General features: G+C 40.9%; 1 protein-coding gene across 7 annotated transcripts in view; it reads right to left on the reverse strand.

Annotated features, from left to right (window-relative positions):
- The window catches only part of RMDN2 (regulator of microtubule dynamics 2), a 76,847-nt gene extending 58,253 nt beyond the window's left edge, over window positions 1-18,594 (reverse strand). For 3 of the 7 annotated variants that reach the window (XM_007082409.3, XM_007082408.3, XM_042982142.1), the window contains exons 1-2: window positions 1,829-1,975; window positions 495-1,205 (exon numbers count right to left, since the gene is read on the reverse strand). In XM_007082409.3, the coding sequence (XP_007082471.1) occupies window positions 495-1,205; window positions 1,829-1,845 (728 nt within the window). In that variant the 5' untranslated portion in view covers window positions 1,846-1,975. The other 4 variants (XM_042982144.1, XM_042982145.1, XM_042982146.1 and 1 more) reach the window with 4 other exon arrangements.
- Between the last annotated feature and the right edge of the window lie 4,994 nt (window positions 18,595-23,588).

A 23,588-nucleotide genomic window follows, 5' to 3' on the forward strand; every position in this document is an offset into this window, starting at 1 on the left:
AACCTTTGACTTCCAAACTCCAATAATGTCAATAAACTATCTTTCAAAAAAATGACAGCAGTTACAGTTAAATTTAGAATGCAACATGAAGGTCTTTTTTTCCCCAAAAATGCAGTGAAATTTAGGAAGACAGATTTCTGTGAGAACTTGAGCAACGAATACCATGGACTATGGAGCATGCCTGGTGGTAAAATTTCTGCTTTGAGCTACCCTTCGAAGAAAAGGCAAAGTCTGAGGCGACCTTATTTTAGGAACTGTAATAGATGAAGATGTGTCTTCATCTTGAGATGAAATAGCAATGTTTTCATCTTCCACGGAATCTGAAGCAATGTCATTCTGAGGTGGGATAAAGCTGGTGGCATTTTTACAAAGTGAAGAAAATCCAACATGACAGAGAAACAGGGGAAGTTACTCTTTGAGAGGGATGCTATCGAATCCTAGGTGGAAAATGAAAGATACAGTGACTTTGAGAACCAGGATGAAAGGAAACTTTCCTTGATTGGCCTCTTCCTTCGGTATCAGTAGCAATCTTGCCTTGTTGACAGGAATAGAAAATAGTGGGAAGAGAAAGTAAGGTGGCCGTGCTGTGTTGGTAGATGCTTCCATCAACAGTGTTCTGATGGGTTGAAGAGTTAGCTTTTGCTTCAAAATTCATAGAACACCTAATGTTATATTTGGGAGAACAAGAGCTTATATATTTTTCAGCACTAGTCATACTTGAGCTTTTAGAAACGGTTTCAACTTCATCTGGATTAAAGATTTTATGACATCTTGATTGAAGATCAAAAAAACTAGTGCTCTCGTAACAGGAAATTATACTAAGTCTAGGGGCAGAGAAAAGTCTTTGGGATCTAAGGCCAAAATGGTTTGAGGAGAATTTTACATCACTGAAGCTGCTTTTTTCTTGAGAATCAAAATTGGCTCTACTTTGTTGACAGTCGGGGAAAATACCGCTTTTCTGAAATTTCACAAATAAAGAATATTTTCTTCCAGAGAAAGATGAGTGAGTAGATGCACTTGATGAAGAAGATAAATTTTTACTTCCTCTGCGTGAACTGACTTTACATACTGCAGATAGACGGGTTCTTTTAGGATCAAGAGATATAGTTCGATGAGTAATGGAAGAGAATCCAAGGTGCCGGTGGTCTGAAGTAACTTGATCTGCAGGATAATTTGGTAGCAAGCTCTGGTCGTCTTTGCAGTGGCTAGAGTGAGAAAAGTGTCAAATGAGGCAAAAAAGTAGGGAGCAGAGGTGAAAACCTGCCAAGGCTCCTGAAGAATAATATCCACTTTATCAATATGGAAACAATGGGGAATGAGAAAATAATGGCGTCTGAATTCATGGTCACCCAGATGTACCCCCACGGAATGCCCTAGTCTAAAAGATTATCTCTACCAACACAATACCTGCCCAATCTACTAAATTGGGGGAAGATAAGTTGAAAGACTCAGGGAAACAGGCAAAAATAAAGATCAGGGGAAATATACGAGAGGGCTGGAGAACAAAAGTCTCCCCTGAAGAAAAGGGTAGGTCTTCCTGTTTCAAATCATAATATCTGTTTGAGACTCTTGAACTACTATATTTAAAGGAGTTAAGTAGAATAAATTTATGCCCTGTTGACTACTACATTTTAAAATATTAACCACGATGGATGAAGTGGGACCTCTCTAGAGAGAATACTGTAGATAAATATCCACATATTCCAGAGATTCAGTTACTATGGGAAACCAAAGGAAGCGATAAAGCTTGGTTTATGAATGCTTCAGTGTTCTTTAGCACATGAAACATATGTAACAGTGGGTTTTCTTTTTCTTTATAAAGGCTTACCTTAAGCATTTTCCCATGTTGAATTTAATCCAAAGTAAATCTCTCCCTTCCTTTCTAAGCCATCATCCTTAAGCCATAAAATGCCCTGTGTAGGTGGAACAGGTCAGAAGACTGAATGTTTAAGCTCCACGTGGAATTAACATGGCAATAACACAGAATGTGATGACAGCAGACTCTAGAATCTAATGACATCAGGTCAGGATAAAATTGTTCTGTGGCTCGCCTTTCTGAAAAGCTGCAATTCATGTGACTGGGGAATGTATTCTCTAATTCCATCGTGTTCAAGGAGTCAGCCAACAAATCAAGGACGAGAAAACAGTAGGATAAAGGCAGCAATGTATATAATATCTGCACAATCCTTTGCCCAGGACTGTCTCTCTCACTAGCTGCCCTTGGCCTACTAATTCATTCTACTTTCACACGAACACTCCTAAAGGCTTTACACCCTCCGGTGATATGGAAAAGTGACCATTACAGACTTTGGTCAAAAGATGTATTGAGAAGGAAAACAGAAACATAAATAACAAACATCATTCCCCCCAAAATGCAACAAACCTTATCTACATTGGCAGCAAAGGCTGCCATCTGAAAAGCGTGGGCCACATGCGCAGATTACGGAGATCTGTGTGCGACTGTTTCTGACCCCGGGAAACAGCTTATACTCATTTCAAGACAAGGTTAACACAGTTTTCAGAAAAGAAATACTGTCCTCTCCTTTTCCAAACCAACCTGGAGCATTAGCTGTGTAACAGGTGTGTGTGTGAAGTCACAGATGACATAAAAAACTGCCTCAAAAACATTTCTACTCCTCAATATCTTAAATACCCTGTTACTACCTCTTGTTTCTGTTCCCTTCCTCACAGTCTTCTTTGGGAAACCTTTGGACAAAATATTTTTCAAAAGGCCTAGGCCTCTCTAATTTTCATCATACAACTGTCAGTTTGGTAATCTGATTTTACCCTCCATATGAGCTAATACGTTCATTACCATTAATGTTTCATATGTGGTTCTTGGGTCAGAGAGACAGGACTTTCTTTGGCGCACAGCAAATCAAGCAGTATGATCACCGGCATCCACGTGCTGGTTCTCCCAGACCCCAGGTCCCACAGGGGCATTTGCGTCACTGATTTGCGTGACAAAGAAAGGATCGCTCAGTTTAGGGAATCCACCACTTTCACCACAGACAGTGAGCAAATCTGCTAAGAAACACGCAGTTGGCCCTGGAGGGAAACGTGACCTCATTCCTCAGGGTTTCTCACCACAATCCTGAGATTTGGCCTCGATATACAGTGGTCAGGCAGACCTTACACCCTTCCCAAAAATTAGCTCAAGACGGAACACAGACCTCAGTATAAAATGCAAAACTGTGAAACTCCCAGAAGATACCACGGGAGAAAAAAAAACCTAGATAAATTTGGGTGTGGCAATGACTTTTTAGATGGAACACCAAAGGTCTGCTCCCACTTCCTGGATCAGTCTTCAGTCCTTCTTTGGCAGGCTCACCCACTTCTGCCCGTTCCGGTCGGTACTGGTTCCAAAAGGCTCTGTACTCCACCTCTTCGCTCTTCCCATGTGACACATTCTGCCCGAGCAATGTCAGCCGTTCCTAGAGCATCGGCATCGTACACATTCTGGAGGGATGCCTGGAACAGGAGCATCTTTCCCCGAAGACATGCTTCTCGCAGCCCCTCGGCTGCTTCCTTTCACAGGCCTCAGGCGGGTGAATGCCCAAGCTGGCAGTGACTTCCATCTATTGCCAAGTCCTGCCCAGAGGGTCTAACAACTGGCTCTACGATGCAAGGGAAGACTTGGCCCTTGTTGCTGTTGTTGGCCTTTGGGGCTCCGGCTAAAACTGGAATACAGTGTCTCTCTTTAACATTCTCTTACATTTTTTTTTGTTAATTCTGTTTGACTTGTGAGGCTTTGTTTTATTTCCTAATGGATCTTGAGTGTGAACCCAGTGCCTAGCACAGAGTAGACGCTCTCATTGAATGAATAAAAGGAACGCCAAGTTTTACCTTCCTTTGTTGTTTCATTTTTATTTTTTATAAAGTTTATTTATTTTGAGAGAAGGGAAGAGAGAGAGAGAGAGGAAATACAAGTGGGGGAGGGGCAGAGAGAGAGAGAGAGACGGAGAGAAAGAGAATCCCAAGCAGGCTCTGCACTGTCAGCACAGAGCTGAAGGCAGGGCTCGAACTCACAAACTGTGAGATCACTACCTGAGCCGAAATCAAGAGTCAGACACTTAATGGACTGAGCCGCCTAGGCGCCCCTCATTTTTAAAAGAAATTCACAGGGGCGCCTGGGTGGCTGAGTCGGTTAAGCGTCCGACTTCAGCTCAGGTCATGATCTCACGGCTTGTGGGTTTGAGCCCCACGTTGGGCTCTGTGCTAACAGCTCAGAGCCTGGAGCCTGCTTCGGATTCTGTGTCTCCCTCTCTCTCTGCCCCTCCCCCGCTCATGCTCTGTCTCTCTCTCTCTCTCTCAAAAATAAACATAAAAAAATTTTTTTAATAAAAAAAAGAATGAAAGAGATTCACAGATGAGAAGACCAAAATACAAATAAACTATGAAAAGATGCTCAATCTTATTAGTGTTCAGGGAAATGCAAACTGAAATAATGATTAGTTACTACAACCATCAGGTTGCCTAAAATTAAAAAGCCTAACTATAAGAATTTGTATGGGAAAATAAGAGTTCTCACAAACTGGCACACTCTAAAGAATAGTTTAGTTATACAGAATAACAATATATTTGGTTTACAATTCAGCATCCAATTCTAAGTATATACTTTCAAATCATTCTACATGTACCTAAGGGAATATGAAGGTGTTCAATAAAGCATTGGTTAAGGGAACAAAAAAATGGTGACCTAAATAAACATCTATCCAGGGAGAGAGAAATTAAGGCATATACCTACGATGAAATGCAACATAGCAACCGAAAAGAATGAGATAAATTTACATACATCAGCATGGAAAAAATCTCAAATAAAAACATTTGATGCAAAAGTGAGTAACAAAATGCTCTATACCATATAATGCCATTTATGTAAATCTTAAGACCCAAACACCATTTATTCATTGTTAACGCAAACATGCACACCTAGGGGAAACATTCAGACTTTCAAAGGAAGAATCTGCACTAACTATAAGACAATAGTTACCTCTGAGAGAAAGGACTGCAAAAAGGATTTCAATTACGTGTAGTTTTTTATTTTCAAAAATCCGATACAAAAACCAATTTTTGTGTGCAAATGTGTACTTCTACAACATGAAAGAATACAGAAGCACCCAGGGCGCCTGGGTGGCTCAGTCGGTTAAGCGTCCGACTTCAGCTCAGGTCATGATCTCACAGTCCATGAGTTCGAGCCCCACGTTGGGCTCTGTGCTGACAGCTCAGAGCCTGGATCCTGCTTCAGATTCTGTGTCTCCCTCTCTCTCTGCCCCTCCCCTGCTCATGCTCTGTCTCTCTCTCTCTCAAAAATGAATAAATGTTAACAAAAAATTAAAAAAAAAAACAGAATACAGAAGCACCCTATCATGAGTATCTGAATTTGTCTTTCTCTCAAGGCCTAGAGAAATGGAAGTCCAACCTTAAAACGGACTTAGCAAAAGTAAAAAGTAGTAAGAATAAAAAATGTAAATGAACTAAAAGCAAACATTGTATTTTGACTCATGAAATGAAAATGTAACGAGTTTTCAATAAAATCTCAAAAGTCTGTTTCTGGGGCACCTCACCATCCCCTGTATTTGCAGAAGTACTAGGTATTATGGCTTGTATCATGGCCCAGTGTTCTTTTGGGGGTAGATTTGTGGGGTTTTTCTTTTCAAATAATCAGAATTGTGTCTGTTGAAGCTATCACATGATGGAAAATGCCTAAGACAAGAAAAAAAGAAAGAAGGCCCATAGGGTCACTATACAACCCTGATTTACCTAACAGAATTGTCTCATTTTGAAACACATGTATTCTTTGTAAAGCCCAAATGAAATGAAGAATTATGAGTTTAATATGGGATATTACTTTAATCCAAACTGTTAAAAGATGGAACTGTTGTGAGAGAGGTTTCTAAAGCTTTACATAACACTGTGATTTAAATAACCTTTTAGGAGCGCGCGGGTGTCCTGTTTCGGCTCAGGTCATGATCTCCCGGTCCGTGAGTTCAAGCCCCACGTCGGGCTCTGTGCTGACAGCTCGGAGCCTGGAGCCTGCTTCGGATTCTGTGTCTGCCTCTCTCTCTGCCCCTCCCCTGCTCGTGCTCTGCCTCTCAAAAATAAATAACCATTACAAACAAATCAAGAGCTTTTTAAACTCATGGTTCAACAGAGCAATATAGATAATGGTTGACCGAGAAAAGAACACTGAGCAGCCTGAAAAAGATGAGCTAAAAAGGTTTCAGAAATAAGGCAGGACTTCAGTTTACGCTGAAAAACACCAACATGAACTTGCGACCTGAAAAATATTGACAATGACTTTTCTTCACCCTGACCCGAAATGGGCCCAAACAAGCTCCGGTATCATCCTGCCTACAAACAGTGCGTGTCTTTACACCCAGATGCTGCTTTCTAGCGCTACTTGTCACTGAAAGGAACCGATGCTGCCAAGGCAGTGACTGACTCCAAGCCTTGGAGCAGGGACAGAAACAAAATCAGCGAGACATAATATTACCGAGAAGCACAGATGCTTTCCAAGATGTTCGTGCTGGTGCTAAGAAGGAAAAAGAAGAACCCTGACGGGCCCTCCGACGGCCCCGTTATGAGAATTTGAGCCTCAGGCATGATCGGATCTACAACAAAGTAGATGAAATCAGCTAAATCCAAAAAAGGCATAAATCCCTAAGTCTGTGATGATGCTGTGAACTAAGACATCATGCAGAAAACGCTAATAATATTTGCAGAAAACATGTTCTACTGACCTACCCACTCAAGTTGTTGACGCCCCCGAAGGATACAATTAGGTTTTTTTCCTTTCCTCGTGTAAAACAGTGTCAGCAAATTGTGACCGGCATCTCTTTCACTAAAAGAAGTCAAAATCTCTGGGAACCTTTAGCAAAAGATAAACTTTACATATGAAACATGCAACTGTCATTTGATGTTTTAATTTTGCTGTCAAGGACACACCCCAACTTAAATGTGGTGATGGGACTAGGGCAGAATCTGACCATGACCAGTCATTTCTGTCCCATGCAAGGTTTATAAGGACAGGCAATCTAAACTTTACACAAGTATACTTTATAAGGACTTTGTTTTTATTTTATCTTATTTTAAAAAATGTTTAATGTTTATTTATTTTTGAGAGACAGACAGACAACATGAGTGGGGAAGGGGCACAGAGAGAGGTAGACACAGAACATGAAGCAAGCTCCAGGCTCTGAGCTGTCAGCACAGAGCCTGACGCGGGGCTCGAACTCACAAACTGTGAGATCATGACCTGAGCCGAAGTCGGACGCTCAACCGACTGAGTCACCCAGGCGTTTTTAAAAAGTACTTTATTCACTTAAAACGTTTGACTCTAGGTTTTCATTTAGAAAGGTGTGTTAAAAATCTTTATCTTATTCCTCTCTCTCAAAAAAAAATCCAAATTAAGTGTTTGGTTGTTTTCTTTATTTTATTGAAGCACTGCTAAATAGGAGTAAGTTTTCCTCTACTTTATCAAGAGCCATTCACTGTAATCTAGTCCTGGTCCTTATCTCTATTCTAGTGCTCTGTTGCTAACAAAGGCACCCAAGCTCAATCTTGACATCAGTCTTAAAGTTTTTCTTATCAGCTGTCTGTGACTGTTATTCAGAAATTTCACAAATCCTTTTGAACTCACATAAACAATTTACGCCTACGCTGCTACTTGAAGTTACTCAAGTCCCACAATGACCTTCTTTTCATTTGTTCCAAACTTATCTCAAACTTTATCAAAGGTTGCCTCTCTTTCTAGAATTTTAGAATTTCTTGAACAAGACTGCGCTCAGCCACGGTCTTTTTAGATTAAGGGCCACTCGGCCTCTTGATCTCCACTCCTTCACCAGGACTGCCATCCCCCCTCCCAGTCTAGCGGATCTTCTCTGGCTGGTCCTTAGTTCCATTATATCCTTCCTGAGATGTGATTGCCAAAGGGACTCCTCAGGAGGAAATGCTACAGAGTATGTAGATAAAGGTTGGATAACCGCTGCTGCTCTTCAAAAACTCTCATCGATGTCTAATGTTGTAGTGGGATTTCTGTCTTCATGAGACTACTGAACTGCTATTCTCTATACCCTTAACGATTAACTGATGTCTTTTGGAAGTTACAGTTCTGGATGATTTAGAACTATTTTTGGTTCCTTTTAAACACTCCATTGCCAATTTTCAAAATCAGTCCACGATTTGTTGCTGCTCAGGAACACAAGTGTCTAAGGCCTTCTTGTTATCTGGATCTATCATGTATCTTCCAGTATCTGAAAGATATTTTCATGTAGTTATGTGTCCGGTTTATGTATAAAAATGCTAAGTAATTCCAGTCCTGGCATGATGTCAAAGACCTGATCAACCATTTACATTTCTTTATCTATGAAATCACACTTTTATCCCTCCTGGTTGTCCCTTCTCGCCAGATCCCTTCTCTCAATTCCATGGTGATTTAGCAGAATACTCACTCGTTCAAGAAATATTTATTGGCATCTACTCTGCTATGTACAAGAATAAGGTGTTAAGAACATGGCAAAGGAAACAGAGTGTCCCTGCCCTAAAGAATTTCCAGCGATTACTTATTTATCTGCCTATTTTACTCCCTCACAAACACTAGTTAGGCACGATTTCTTTACCCATAAATCATTTGTTTTTCTTCTAAAAGAATATTATTTATGTTCTTGGCTTTAGAACTCAAAGGATGACCACTGAGGACAGCGAAAATGACAATGAATCACGCTAACACTTTCAAATCTTTCTAGGTCTGCACTGCCCAATTCGGTAAGCCACTAGTCCTGTGGCTATTTACATTTAAATTAATTACAATGAAACAGGATTAAAAATTCAGTTTCTCAGTTGCACTAGCTACATATCAGGTGCTTAACAGATATATGTGGCTAGTGGCTACCATAACGGCAACATCGATTTAGACCATTTCCATCATCACAGAAAGTTCTTATATAAGGGGTCATACCATGGCCACATACAAAAACAGGTTACACATTTTACAAATAATTACTGGCTTTTTCATTACTCACATGGTGTCACCTCGTCCTAGTAAGTTACTTACATTCCTCTCGTCAAAGGAGTCTAAACTATCTTAAATACAGACCACGATTGAGTGTAGTTTTAAGTATGATGTAAGCCAAAATAATCATTCCTTTTTATATCTTATTGATAGCAGGATATATAACTGGACGTGCATAATGAAAGTACCTTAATAATAGCAATAACGAAATCATCAATTCAACATGGGAAACATCGTCAAGAAACTTACCCTCCTTCACTTTCTGCTTCCTCTGAACTATTACCTGTTGTGGGACTTTGAACGGTGGCAAGCCTTCTTTTTCTAGCTCTGTGTTGAGGACTTATCCTATGAACAGTTATTTTCCCTCCAAGTTCACCTTGTATATATTCCTCCAGCTTTGGAACGATTTCTTTAAGGACTCTGATTTCCTCTTTGAGTTCTTCCATATTTGTCAGTAATTCATTTAACTTCTCCAGTATCTGAAGCTGCCTTCCTTGAAAGATTGCTACTGTTCCACGGCCATTATACATTTCATCTTGAAAAGTCATCGAATCAAACTTACTACCCAGAGAAAGAAATTTGGGTAAATTCAGTGCTGTCCTTGATTTACGAGCCTTGTGGTACCATAAGAGAAGCAAGCTGATTCCAGTAGTTCCCACCATGATGCCAAATATCAGTTCTTTATTTGTGGAATGAGGCATTTCTTGGGTTTTGTTTCTAAAATTGAAAGCATAAAGGTAAATGAATGTTGTTTCTGTCTTTGCCCAAGACAAAAATATGAAGGCTTTCTCAATCAACAAAAGCCAAGTCTACATGATAAACAACACACACACACACACACACACACACACACACACACACACACAATAAATCGTAAATGGGAATATGTTTACCTCTAAAATGTAGTGGCCCAATAGAAATATTTGCTTTGAGTATGTCACTGAAGTGCAGTCTAAAGTAGCAATTCTAATTCAGAATCTGTATTCTACATGACTGATTTGAAACGTACTGTATCATGTATTTTTAAAGAGTATGATAATGATAAAAGAAAAGCATCATTATACATTTCTGAAAAAAAAATGACTTAAGAATTCAAACTGTGCTTAACTGTGTTTGAACCCCTTATAAAACGAGTGTGCTGATTTCTGGGTCTTATCTTTAAGGAAGTCCAAGGAGCTTTTTCTTAGCACCCAGTTCACATGTATACTTAGAATAATAAACAACATTTTAAAAGCCCAAGGATTTAGAATATAAAACATAGAAAGCTCTGGCAAGTTTGTAACGCACCTCATCTCTGTTTTATTCAACATGGAGAGCAAAAATGCTAACATGTACAGGCGTTATCTCTGGTCTTCTTTTTACCCGGAATTCCTCTGCTCCTTACATGTCTATTTCTGTCTGAAGTCTTAATGTTGTTATTTTCTTTAAATTTCCTATTTTTTAAAGTAACAAGAATGTCATTTCTTAGAGTCTTTTCTCCATCTGAACTTTCACTGTTTGCATGTAAGGCTCAAGCCTTAGCTTGCCTAATTCCACATAAACTCAGCTACTTTGACTAAATGCATCATAATATTTCTTTGGTGTACCCCATCTTCCCTAGTTTTATTGCTCATCTCTGGTTTTAAAATCAGAAGACCATTAAAGGCAAAAAAATATAAAGCTCCCTTTTCTTCCCAGACTTTAAAATGGCAGTAAATATATTAGTACTGTGATAAACTTCTGTGATTAGAGCAAAATACACTGAGGCTTTTTATGGACTTTGAAGTTCTCAAAATTATTTTCCCATCAATTTCCACTATTGTGTAAACAGGTAAACATCTATATTAAATGTTGGTAGCAACTTGGGGAAAATGTTACAAATAATGGTAAACTGTCCATTACAGGTATTTAAATTCACAAAATTTTTGGTTTGTTTTTCTTGACACTTTCTCCAGGAGATTAATCACTTTGATTCCCAAGAAAGAGGAAACAAATGAAGTTAAGTCCTATGATCTCCCAGGTTATTATTAATTGGAGGCAACTTCTGGACTATGGCACAGAAGGGGAAATCCAAACAAAGGCTGGTAGTTTACTGAGTTGAACAGAGATCAGAGTTCAGAGAAACCGAAGCACCTAGAATTTGTGTCACACAGTCCTGAAGATGAAGGGGAGTATGTAGACAAAGAGCTCTAGAAATATGCATAGGGGTCTCTTAAGTCTTTAAATGAATACCAGTCTGCATATGCACGGAGTGAAACCCCATCAGACTAGTCAAAAGAACAATTTCCAGAAAGCATATATTTTATATATAAAATATATGCCTAAGATAAGAAACAAACAAAAACAAAAACAAGCACAGCCTATGGGCAATATCAAGTAGTCTAACACACATATAAAGTTACAGGGAGGAAAAAGGGGCATAAAAAAATATTTGAAGGAAAAATAGCCAAAAATTTTCTAAATTAAACAAAATCTATAAACCCAGAGATCCACAAAGGTAAACATAATCCAAGCAGAATTAAGTAAGCAAAAGTAAACCCAGGCACAATGTTATTAAAACACTGAGACCAGTGATAAAGAAGAAATCTTAGAAGTAGTCAGTGGGAGGGGTGCCTGGGTGGCTCAGTTGGTTAAGCGTCTGACTTCTACTTAGGTCATGATCTCACAACTCAAGAGTTCAAGCCCCGCATGGGGCTCTGTGCTGACAGCTCAGAGCCTGGAGTCTGCTTCAGATTTTGGGCCTCCCTGTCTCTCTGTCCCTCCCTCACTTGCACTCTGTTTCTCTCTCTCTCAAAAATAAATAAACATTTAAAAAATTTTTTACAAAAGTACTCAGTGGGGAAAAAAATGACATATTGTGTACAGGGAAAAAGGGATAAGATTACAGCAGACATTGTCTCAGAGACATAGCCTTAGAAACTATTCAAGCAAAAAAACCAATGAAGTGACATCTTGAAAGTACTGAAAGAAATGGTCAACTTACATTTTCATATCCAGTAAAATATTTTCCAAAAACGAGGGTAAAACAAAGACTGTTTTGGGCAAAAGTTGAGAGAATCCATGCCATGAGACAAGCACTGCAAGAAATCCTAACAAAGTTTCTTCAGGCAGGAGGAAAATGATAACAGACAGAAACTTGATCTATACAAGAGATGTAATTCACCAGCAGTGAATTACACCAGCAGTGGCAAATACGTGGGTAAATACAAAAGTCATTTTTCTCACTTTAAGATTTCTTTATAAGGGTGCCTGGGTGGCTCAGTCAGTTAAGCATTCGTGGGTTCAAGTGACACATCAGGTTCTCTGTTGTCAGTGCACAGCCCGCCTGAATCCTCTGCTTCCCCCTCTCTGCCCCTCCCCCGTGTGTGCGCATGCTCTCTCTTTCTCTCTTTCTCTCTCAAAAATAAATAAAAACACTAGAAGGTAAAAAAAAATATATATATATTTCTTTATAAAATATTGGCTTATTACAGCAAAAATAATAGTAAACTATTACATAGAAGTAAAAAATTAGGACAACTGTAGCCCAAAGTATGGGAAGGGACAAGTAGGATATACTGTTGCAAGGGTCTTGGATTATAATGCAGTGTCATAATAATAAGTTAAAAGATGTACATTTGTAAATCCAAGGGCAAACACTAAACAAACAAACAATAATAACAGTAAAAAAAAAAAAAAAAAACCTCTACAAAGGTATAAATAGTAAGTCAAGAGTGGAGATAAACATGCAATACTAAAGATATTCAATTAGTCCAAAAGAAGCCAGGGAAGGGGGGAAAAAAACAAATGGGCAAACAGAAAGCCAGGAAAGAGAGAAGAAATCATGTCATGACTCTACAGGAAAAATGGTGCCAAAAAAAGATGGAGAAATAACAGTATTTCTGTTTGGGAATGGACGAAATCCAATTTTTTTCTAAAAGGAAGATAAAATGATGAAGTAGAAGAAAGATCAGAGAATCACAGCAGCAGTGAACTTGAGAAGGCAGAGGGTTGGAGGGACTGCAGTGCCCAAGTACAAACATTGACCTTTGATGGAAACACAAACCATTCATTCATAGTAATGAAAGAAAAGGCAGATTATGTGAACAGATTGAAGGTGGGTGGATGTGACAGTGGGAGCTTATGAAAGTCCTTTGTGGTGGCTTCATTGTTCTAAGTGAAATAGGAAACAAAATAAACAGCCGAGAGTGAAAACAGGGGAAGGCACACTGGAAACATATGAATTCCTATGGTCTATATCCCATGATCTCACATACTTAAGCAATGTATTGTTTTGAGGTTTTTTTAATTTCTTTTTTTATTTTTTTAACGTTTATCTTTGAGAGAGAGAGAGAGAGAGAGAGACAGAGCATGAGAGGGGTAGGGGCAGAGAGAGAGGGAGACACAATCTGAAGCAGGCTCCAGGCTCCGAGCTGTCAGCACAGAGCCCGACCTGAGGCTCAAACTCACAAGCTGTGAGATGGTGACCTGAGCTGAAGTCGGATGCTCAACGGACTGAGCCACCGGGGTGGCCCAAGGCATTGTTTCTTACACTCTAAATGACCAACTAAATGTGGTGTTTCAAATGATGCCCTATGGGAGAGCAAATAAGAATATTTCCAAGAAGTCTGCCTAAAAGAATGTCTCTTTAGATTCCTAAATAATACATTAGGTGATACACATGAACACACGGAGTATCCTATCTGGATGTTCTATTTCATTACAGGTCTAAGTGTAAAAGAGAAGGAGTAATGATTTTTAAAAAATTTTCTATGGGGCACCTGGAAGGCTCAGTTGGTTGAGCATCCGACTTCGGCTCAGGTCACGATCTTGCTTTTGTAGGTTCAAGCCCCGCATCGGGTTCTGTGCTCACGGCTCAGAGCCTGGAGCCTGCTTTGGATTCTGTGTCTCCCTCTCTCTCTGCCCCTCCCCTGCTCACACTCTGTCCCTCTGTGTCTCTTAAAAAAATAAAACGTTAAAAAAATTTTAAATAATAACTTTCCAGAAATTACCTCAGATGTTGGTGAATATTATACCCAAGGGAATTAAGAATCCCTTCTCTTAAAGCCAAGGATTCCAGTAGAAAGCCCGTATGCTTAACCTGGCCTGCCTGACCTCAGCGTAGTTTGCCTAGAATTGATTTTTTTAAGCAAAAAGCATTTTTACCTAGTTGGTAGAAACTGAACAGTAAGTCTAACCATTTGCCCACACCTACCCCATCCAGGAGACATGCCAGCAATAGATTGGGATCAATTGTAACTTCAGCTGAAGTTGTAGGTAATTATTCTTAGCCGTACTCTTTTATTTCCACAAAATAATGTATCATCAAACTAAATTATTTTGAAAGACTATTGCAAAAAGGCAACAGATACAAGAAAAGGCCCTACATGCTCATGGCTTCCATTTGCATCGTTCTCTAATGACCATGCGTAGAGCTTGGACATCTTGGCTTTTTGTCAATAAAAAGATTAATGCAGAATGTTCATATGCTGATCTTGAAGTCTATTAAAAGAAATCTTCCTATTCCGATTGTTTCTTGGCTCATTCCTGCCCGGCCTTCCTTGACTTTTACATGAAAAAACGTAGCCTACTTTGAAAATTTTTTTCATTTAATAAGTAAATAAACGGAAGTCAAAATCTACCCAGGAAGGCGATCTTTTCCCTGAGATTGTACCAGTTTAAGGAGATGGCAAAGAGTATCAATATTGTTTGAGCTTTTCTTTAGGGATTACACCAATTCCAAATTACCTCTTTGAGGCAGGTCCTACTATTACCTCTATTTTGCAGATGAGCAAACTGAGGCATACAGCTGTCAAGTCATTTATCCGGGGCCCATCCAACTAGGACAGGAAAACTGTCACCCGGGGAATTCCTGGATGTACTGGGGCATGAGGAAGATTCCGAAAGCATCAGTAAGAACATGAAGGAGAATGCTGGCTGGGCAGAGATGTTCAGAGTGGAAATATGACTTCAGAACTATTAAAATCAACTGGGGGGAGGGGAAACTAGAATCAATGGAGCAGGTATTGCTTTTAAATAACCACAATTAGAGCCTAACAGCACACGATATGTTGGAGTTTTTTATCAGCATAAAATAAATGTGCTTCCAAGCCACGAATTTGAAAAATGCCACACGTTAAAAACAGTAACTAGCAAAGTAATAAATCAGAATACTTGCTTGCCTGCAGTATAATTTCAAAGGTTATGTTATTTACGCAACTTTTATGTTTAATTATCAAATTAGCACACACTCACACTTTAGTATAAAAACACACTGAAAAAAATCTATTGACTAGATAATCAAATGCTTATCATTATTCCTGTTACGAATTTCGATTTGTAAGGTGCTAGTAATAATGGTGGAAAATGATAGGCATTATTTTAATAAAAATTATTGGCATCTAAAATTAATGGGCAATACATAATTATCTGCAGATGAGAACCAAGAATCTTACTGAAGTAATAAATCATCAAAATGTTAACACTAAAGAAATTTTAGACATGTAAAATTTTTAGATATGTAAATTATGCTTTACCCAGTTACTTAGAATGTTTTCAGCAATATCCAGCACATATCTTCGTTTAACTCATCAGCGGAATCTCAGGGGGAAGTACATAAAATATGTTAATTCTGGTACATGAGATGTATGAAAAATTTTGCAAGGATACAGGAACATCATGGGTTACACGCAGGCCTGAGGTTTATTTCCCAGGGGATTGTCTCCGAGACCTTGACTTGGCAATCAGATTCCCCACAGCGACCTGGATAACCTGATACTTTCTAAATGAATTCTAATACTCCTATTTTATCTAGGTTTTCACTGTTTTTCCTGTAATTTCTTTTAAATTTAGGGGTCGCTGACGTTTGGCTTATTTGCAAATGTTTGTGGCACTGAAAATCTGGCCTTCTTTTCGTGTAAAACAAAGAATTGGAGTCTCAGCAAAACACAACACAACACAAATGTTTGCCAGAGGCTGAAAGGTCAGACCCAGGGGCGAAGGCTAAAGGCGACCCAGAGTCTCCGGCTGAAACTCCCCGGGTCTGCAGGGACCCGCCGGGGCCGCGGCAGCACACCGCCAGCTTTCCGCGCACCCACGACGGGCGGCCTGCGTGGAAACACCGGCGAGCTCCAGGGCTGAAGCTTCCAAACGCCGGCTCGGCGGGGCCGCGCCGGGGAGGAAGCCGCCCCAAGCCTAGTCTGACGCACCGCGGCGCCGGCCAGCGGGAGGACGCCTCGCAGGGAACCGGTGGCGCGGAGCACTCGCGCAGTACCCGGAAGTGCCGCGGCCGACGCCGGAAGTGCCGCCTCAGCCCTCCGCACCCCGGCCGCGTCCGGCCCCCGCCCGCCGAGCCGCCCGCTGCCCACCTCGGCACGCACCTGAGTTCGCCGCACGGGCCTCTCCGCCGTCGGAGAACCGGGGCCGGGGACCTGCGGCCGAGCGGACAGGAGCGGAGAGGAGCGGCGGGCGAACAGCAGTCCAGAGCCCGCGGGTCCCCTAGTCCGGCCCCGCGGCCGCCGCGTCCTGACCCAGATAGCGGAGGCGCCGGGGGAGGAGCCCGCGGCCGCTAGCCCTACGGCTCCCGCCTCTTCCCGCGGGGGGTTTGACTTAGCCGGGCGGGCGCCGAGAGCACCTTTCCCAGAAGGAGAGTGCGCTCCCCGGGCGCCTTGGCCCGCACCGCACATTGTTGCCGGGATGTCGCCTCCCCTCCAGGCCCGTCTCCCCCGGGGCCACCTGCCCTGGCTCCGGGCCACCCGCGCCTGGCTCAGCGCGTTCCATCCCATCTCTGCAGCTCCCCGAACCCGCTGGCCCCCGCTGGCCCCCTTCCGGCGCCGCCCCCTTCCCCATACCCTTCTTAGTTCCCCCTTCGGGGCACAACCTTGAACTTTGATCTGCAATACAGGGTAGCTCAGACGTCTTACACTACTTAGTAATCGTGTCCGCAACCACGTTTTCCTGACTTTAGCTCACGTTCCATTTTAATGGAGAAAATCCCCATCCTCTTCGTACCCCCACCATCCTGAGTTGCCTTTATGTGAAAACCAGTGTCTTCTCAGATGCCTAACATTCGAGATTTTACCCAGTTTCACGTTCTGTGGTTTGTATAATGAAAACAAACTGCCAAATAAAAACTACACGTTCAAAGAGCCGCGGTGGAGGATAACTGAAGCTCCAAGTTTCCCAAGTCAGACCTGGAAACTGGAGGCAGAGCCAACAGCCACAGCAAAAATACTGGTGATCACGTGTTACACTTACTTCCTGCTTCCTTCATCATACGAATTATCTTATTCCATTTTCCCAGCAATGCAGTGAGATAAACAACATTGCAGGCGAGGTAACCAAGGCTTGGAGAGGTGAAGACACTTGGCCCCGGCCACACAGTCACTTTTAGAGGCAATAATCGGGGGCCCTTGGGTGGCTCAGTCCGTTAAGTGCCCGACTTCAGCTCGGGTCGTGGTCTCATGGTTCCAGAGTTGGAGCCCTGCCATCAGGCTCTGTGCTGTCAGCATGGAGCCTGCTTGGATTCTGTCTCTTTCCCTCTCTCTGCCCCTTGCCTACTCTCTCTCTCTCTCTCTCTCTCTCTCTCTCTCTCTGTCTCTCTCTCTGTCTCTAAATAAATAAATAAACTTTAGCAGCAATAATCAAACCTAGCTTTGTCTGAGAGCCTTTCCTCTTGACCACACCCTGTGAGCCCAGCTGGACTGCAGGCCTCCATGCCTGATGGACCACTTGACCAAGGAGGCTCAACAAAACAGCTTTCCTAAGCACATTACACCAGTTCTTACGTGATACTGTCCTGTCAGAATCTCCCACCCCAGTTATTTGGGATTCAACCCTCACTGCCTCTTACAAGAGGGACTGAATCTCCAGATCAGAGGACTTTATCCTATGGGGAGCTTCTCTCTAGGGGTTTACCATTATCTCTAAGCCACAGGATGCATACAGAATTATGGTGGGTCTATCGTGTTCAGGTTAGGCTAGGAATAGACTTGGGGAAAAGAGGAAAAATAATACTGTGTCTAATGCAAGCAGGGTGTTTTGGAGGCATTTTTCCTTTTGGGGGACCCCTGACACAAGAAACACAAGAAAGTTATTCCCCCCAAGTGATGAGATTCCTATGACTAAATTGGACCTTCCAAGGGAAAAATGTTTTTTTTTGAAAAAGGCATAAGAATAATTTTATTAACTGTTTCCACAAGCCTAAGTAATTAGTGTAATAAACTACGTATTCATCACTTAAATACAATAAAATAGTTGACCCAATATTCCTGTGCTGAATAAATCTTAACAGGTATTTTAGAAAAGTATGTATGAAAGAAAAATTAGCAACAATATTTATGTAATACTAGTTAGCAATTCAATGTTGAAACAATTTATTAAATATGGTTACCTCATTGAAATATGGAGTTCATTTTAAAAACTTTCTGTCTGGCTAAAAAAATTAAGTTTTTGTTCAGTGAAGAAAGTCATCTGCAGAAAGGCATATACTTTGCCTGATTGATACTAACCTTGTTCGACGATGATCAGTTTTTCCGGCACACTTGAAGAGAGGAATGAAATTTCTTCAGAAATTGCAGAAGGCTTTTTAAGTCACATTCTTACACTGAATTTTTTTTTTTTTTTTTTTTTTTTTTGTCGGCCTGTTCAAAGTTCAAAGCACAGCCTTGGATCCACTTGAAAATGGAACTCAACGTATTCAGAGTACAGAGTAATTTTGCCCCTCCCCTCTGCCTTTTTTCTTCATCTTGAGAGAAAATGTTCAGGGACATTTTCTGATTTATATGTCAACTTCACAGGGCAAGGTCAGTTTCTTTGTGGCAGATTCAAAACAAAGTCAAATGTTCATCAGTTAGGCAAAACACTGTTGCAATACATGTATGTACAAAGTAGTTAAAATAACTGGATAGTTTTAATTATACATAAGGAGAACAAAAGATTTCATTTTGAACCTGGGTGATAGGCAAATTTTGCAGGAGGTTCTGCTGGGGAAAATTTAGGTTAGCAGTTTCCCAGACCTACTCTCCTCAGACTATACAAACAGAAGTCATTTTCTCCTTAGACGCAGATCTCTTTCAAAAAATTATTCAGTAGACACAGCCTCTTGGTATGCAAATAAATCTGTAGGAAGAATTCATTCTATGCCACAAGAGAGACTCATTAATTAACCAACCATTGTTAAAACTTTTTCCATTTTATAAAGATTGTAGTCCCATCATTATAATTAAGACGAGTAGACTCTCATTCAGAAAAGTGAATCTAAAAACAGATGAAGATTGGAATTCATTCCCGTAATGATTTTAGAAGAAAACTTGCTTCATAAAGCAGGTGACTAACCCATAGGCATTATGATCCAAAATAATTGTGGTTTGTTTGGAACTTAGAACATATCTTACAAAAAGTCATGCCATAATTGTGCTTTGTTTTCTAAGTAACCCCATAAAATCCTTTGTAATCTACACAATAACATACTATATGGTTTCAGTTGAATTCTCACTCAGAACTGCTGATGTCAGGCTATCACCAATCTGTAGCTATGGCCTTCACTGTTTCCACTTAGGAAAAAAAAAGAAAAAAGGGACTTGTCCCGGCCAGCTGCAGCAGCTAATAACTGTCCGATGAAAAGAGAGACCCCATATTGTAACTATTGCATCTGCTTACCTGCTAATTAAAAAAAAAAAAAAAATTCTTCCTACCTCCAACCACAGGATCTGCTGAGTTTTCTAGCAAGAAAAGAACTATCCATTCAGCCACAGGGTAGTCCACTCATGGTACAGGAAGTATAACTCAAGGGGTGTCTGTATTTAATAAATGAAAGACTCTTAAACTAATTTTAATCATTGAGATATTCACATAGAAAAATGCAATGCAACTTTCCAGAGTGACAGTAGTTTAAAAAAGTATATTTAATTGTGAGAACCCAACTTTCGACATAAAGGCACTTCTATCATTATGGTTTGCTAAATACTTGTGATTGTGAAGGCACGACCAAAAGTAAGTAGTAGTATTTTCTCCTCCTTTTAAGGGGTAAAAGCGGTAAAGATCTTTCAACAAGATGATATAATTGCCAGGGTGCCTGGGTGGCTCAGTCGGTTGAGCGTCCGACTTCGGTTCAGGTCATGATCTCACAGCTCGTGAGTTCGAGCCTGGCGTCAGGCTCTGTGCTGACAGCTCAGAGCCTGGGGCCTGCTTCGCATTCTGTGCCTCCCTCTCTCTCTGCCCCAACCCACTCGCATTCTGTGTCTGTCTCTCTCAAAAATAAGTAAACATTAAAAAAAAAAAAAAAAGATGATGTAATTGCCACTCTGGCTCAGGTTAGAGCTTCAACAGCATCAAATATCTAAAGGAAAAATGAAAATTTCAGTTGATCCAAATATTTTTAAATACTTTGCTACCACCAACTATCCTTCCGCAAAAAGCTTCTTAACCCTGCTTTGCCTTTGGTGTTTATACCTTATCTCACATGGGGAACTACCAAAAGCTGTGAGAGAAAACTTTCCATTCACAGACTTCGCTTCTTGATCCCCCAACCATTTACCAGCCCAATACAGGAAACCACTAACACTACTCTCACTAAGGCGACAGAGTCTCCTGATTTCCCAAATTAGTGGCTTTTCATCTCTTTGGAACAGGGTTTTTCAACCTCAGTCCTACCGACTTTGGGGACTAGAGAATTGTTCGTTGTAGGGAGAATTCCCTGTTGTGGGATGTTTAACAGCATCCGTGGCCTCCACCCTCTAGTTAACCTGTAGACCTATAAATTGACATGTAACTTCATGGAATCTCAGCCCTTACTTAACAGTGAATAGCCCAAACACTCGTGCATTCTTCTAAAGAATTAAATACCCCCTGGGCAAGCTTGTTAAGCAATGCTGCAACATTGAAAGAATGTGATGTGAGTTCTGAATTTCTAAGGTTAGATTATTTTTCTTAAAACATGGGCCCAGGTCTGATTCATTTTTCTACCCTCAGTACTTGACATTTACTAATATACATCTTGAATGAATAAAAAGACTGATGGATAAATTCAAATACCTCAGCATCTATATTCTTTAACCTGAATTCTCAACCTGAAGTTTGGCAAGTTTGCACCTACGTAGCCAGCCTACGTGATTGCTTTAAAAAATGTTTTTTCGTAAACGGTTAATGCCAGGTAAGGTACGTTATGGAGGAGAAAGGACCATTGGTCATGGAATATGGAATTTGTGGGGAAACGGAGAAAGGACAACTCAACTATCCAAAATTAAATGGAATATTTGACTTTACCTCAAAGACCTAAATTTTGCCTGAAGCTAGCTCTGGTTATCAAACCACTTTTTCTCATCAGGATTATACTATCCTGTGTTTGAATTCTTTCTAAATATGTATACTTCAGAAAGGTTTAGTGTCACTGGTTTCTGCTTTGCAAGGCCCATTAAATCTTGTAGGTAGCGTTTGTAACTAAAATAGCAAAGTGAATGATTAGGACATTTATGTGCATATTCATATCAACTAGACTGCTTGCTTATTTTGTAGACTCTCTGACCACCAAGACTTCAGATTCTTAGCTTTGAGATGGGGCCCAGGAACTTGCATTTCAAAATATTATTCTGGGGGCCCCTGAGTGGCTCAGTCGGTTGAGCGTCCAACTTCGGCTCAGGTCATGGTCTCGCACCCTATGAGTTCAAGCCCCGTGTCGGGATCTGTGCTGACGGCTCAGAGCCTGGAGCCTGCTTCGGATTCTGTGTCCCTCTCTTGCTCTGCTGCTCATCTGTTCCTGCTCTCTGTCTCTCTTAAGAATAAATAAGATATTAAAAAACAATTAAGCAAAATATTATTCTGACTTGATGTCGCATGGGCCACCCTTTGAAGAAACTTTGCACTGTAACAGTATTTCTAAAGTAAAAATGAGGTAAGGCAGCATTATACTGGAGGAACCACTGTTAAGTCTGTTCTTTATTCATTTTTGGTGTTTTGTGCAAAAACAGAGGTTCAAAGACCGTGTTGAAAAAACAAACCAAATGAAATTCAGGTTTGGGAATCTGCGTACCTCTTCAGGGGTCCTTCTTGCAATTTTTCCTGTGCACAGGGACGAACAGGTGAACAAGTGCAAAGATAAGGAAGGGTAAGAAAGGCCCACGAGGATCCATTCTCAAGATTCCAACTCTTGGTACTTTTCATTTATCTTGTACACTATGGCTTAGGCACTTATTAGACTCACTTCCTGAGATCATCAATCAGATCGTTGAAGGGAATACACAGGGGGTTTCTTTAAGAGTTGTGGTGGGAAGAAGAAAACTGTAAAGAATGAAAATCTAGATGCACACAGTCACGAAAAATCGTACAGAAGCTCTCCACTCTGTGCTCATGTATGTTTGCAATATTTGAATACCCAGGATGATAAGGAAATCATCTATTTGGTCTGTCATGGTACTATGCAAGAGCCATTGAAAAAGCACCATGGAGTGCCAGAGAAACCCCTATGGGGAACAGATCCAGACTAGGAGGAAAAGCTCTGAGAGGGGTGGTCCTGAGAGGACAGAGGGGCTGGGAGTAGGGTGGACCTCCAGAGAGAATGAAGCATTTAGCTCTGGAGAATAAAATGGAGGTGAAAGGGAAGGGGACTCCCTCCCTTTAAATCCAGGACAATTAGAACACAACCTAAAATATTTTTATTCCATTTTCACAGTGTATGGAAATTAGTTCTCTTTCCTATGACTTTTAATGTATTGCTTGCCTGCAAGTAACAGAAAACCAACTTGACATGTCTTAAACACTTAAGGTTTTTATCATCTCATATCTCAAAAAGTCTGGAGATCAGATTGATTCAGCATCTCAACAGTATCATTAGGAGCCAGACACTTACCATATTTCCGAGCTGCAACCCACTGCGTGTTGACTTTTGCCTTAGGCCTGCGTCCTCATGGTTGGAAAATGGCTGCCCCAGCTCCAGGAATCAGGCCCTTTCACCATTGCTTCAAAGAGCAGGAGGGAAGAAGGAGGCCATCTCTTTTTTTTTTTTTTTTTTTTTTTTTATGACTAAGGACAATTTCCCCGGGTGTTCCTTATGTCTCAGTGGTTGTAACTGATCATACCCACGCCATCACCATAAGGGAGCTGTTTCAGAACAACAAACAACTGTCCTTTGCACCTCTGTTGTAGGAGGCAGACTTTGTCAAACAGGAAGAATAGGAAGGAGACTGGCTGTTGGGCAGAGCAACTTGTGGGCGAGCAAACAAAATTGTTTCATGAGCAGATATAGTGTTTCTGCCTAGGTGTTTCAACACAAGTAAGTCAGATTTCTAAACCTGGCTTCATATTAGAATAGCTCAGGCCCAGATATTTCCTATCTCCTGAGAGTAATTCCAGCCCATTAACTCACTTGAGAGAACAGGGTGTTGGTTATGAGCTCGCTCTCCCACTAACACGTTTTTTTGCACTTGAAGGAGCAATGTCCGTGTGAAAAAGGAGAATGTGTTCCGACATATTATGGTTGCCAGAAACACAGTGAACAGAGGTCCAAAAATACGGGAGGTCGAGAAAGAGTTTTGTTTTGTAGAGATCACATTTGTATTCATGCAAAAACAGCTTTCACTGCTTTTCCTTTTGTACACATACAAACAAATTTCCAATTGGCCAT

The sequence above is a fragment of the Panthera tigris genome, chromosome A3, assembly GCF_018350195.1.
Source record: "Panthera tigris isolate Pti1 chromosome A3, P.tigris_Pti1_mat1.1, whole genome shotgun sequence".
NCBI lineage: Eukaryota > Metazoa > Chordata > Mammalia > Carnivora > Felidae > Panthera > Panthera tigris.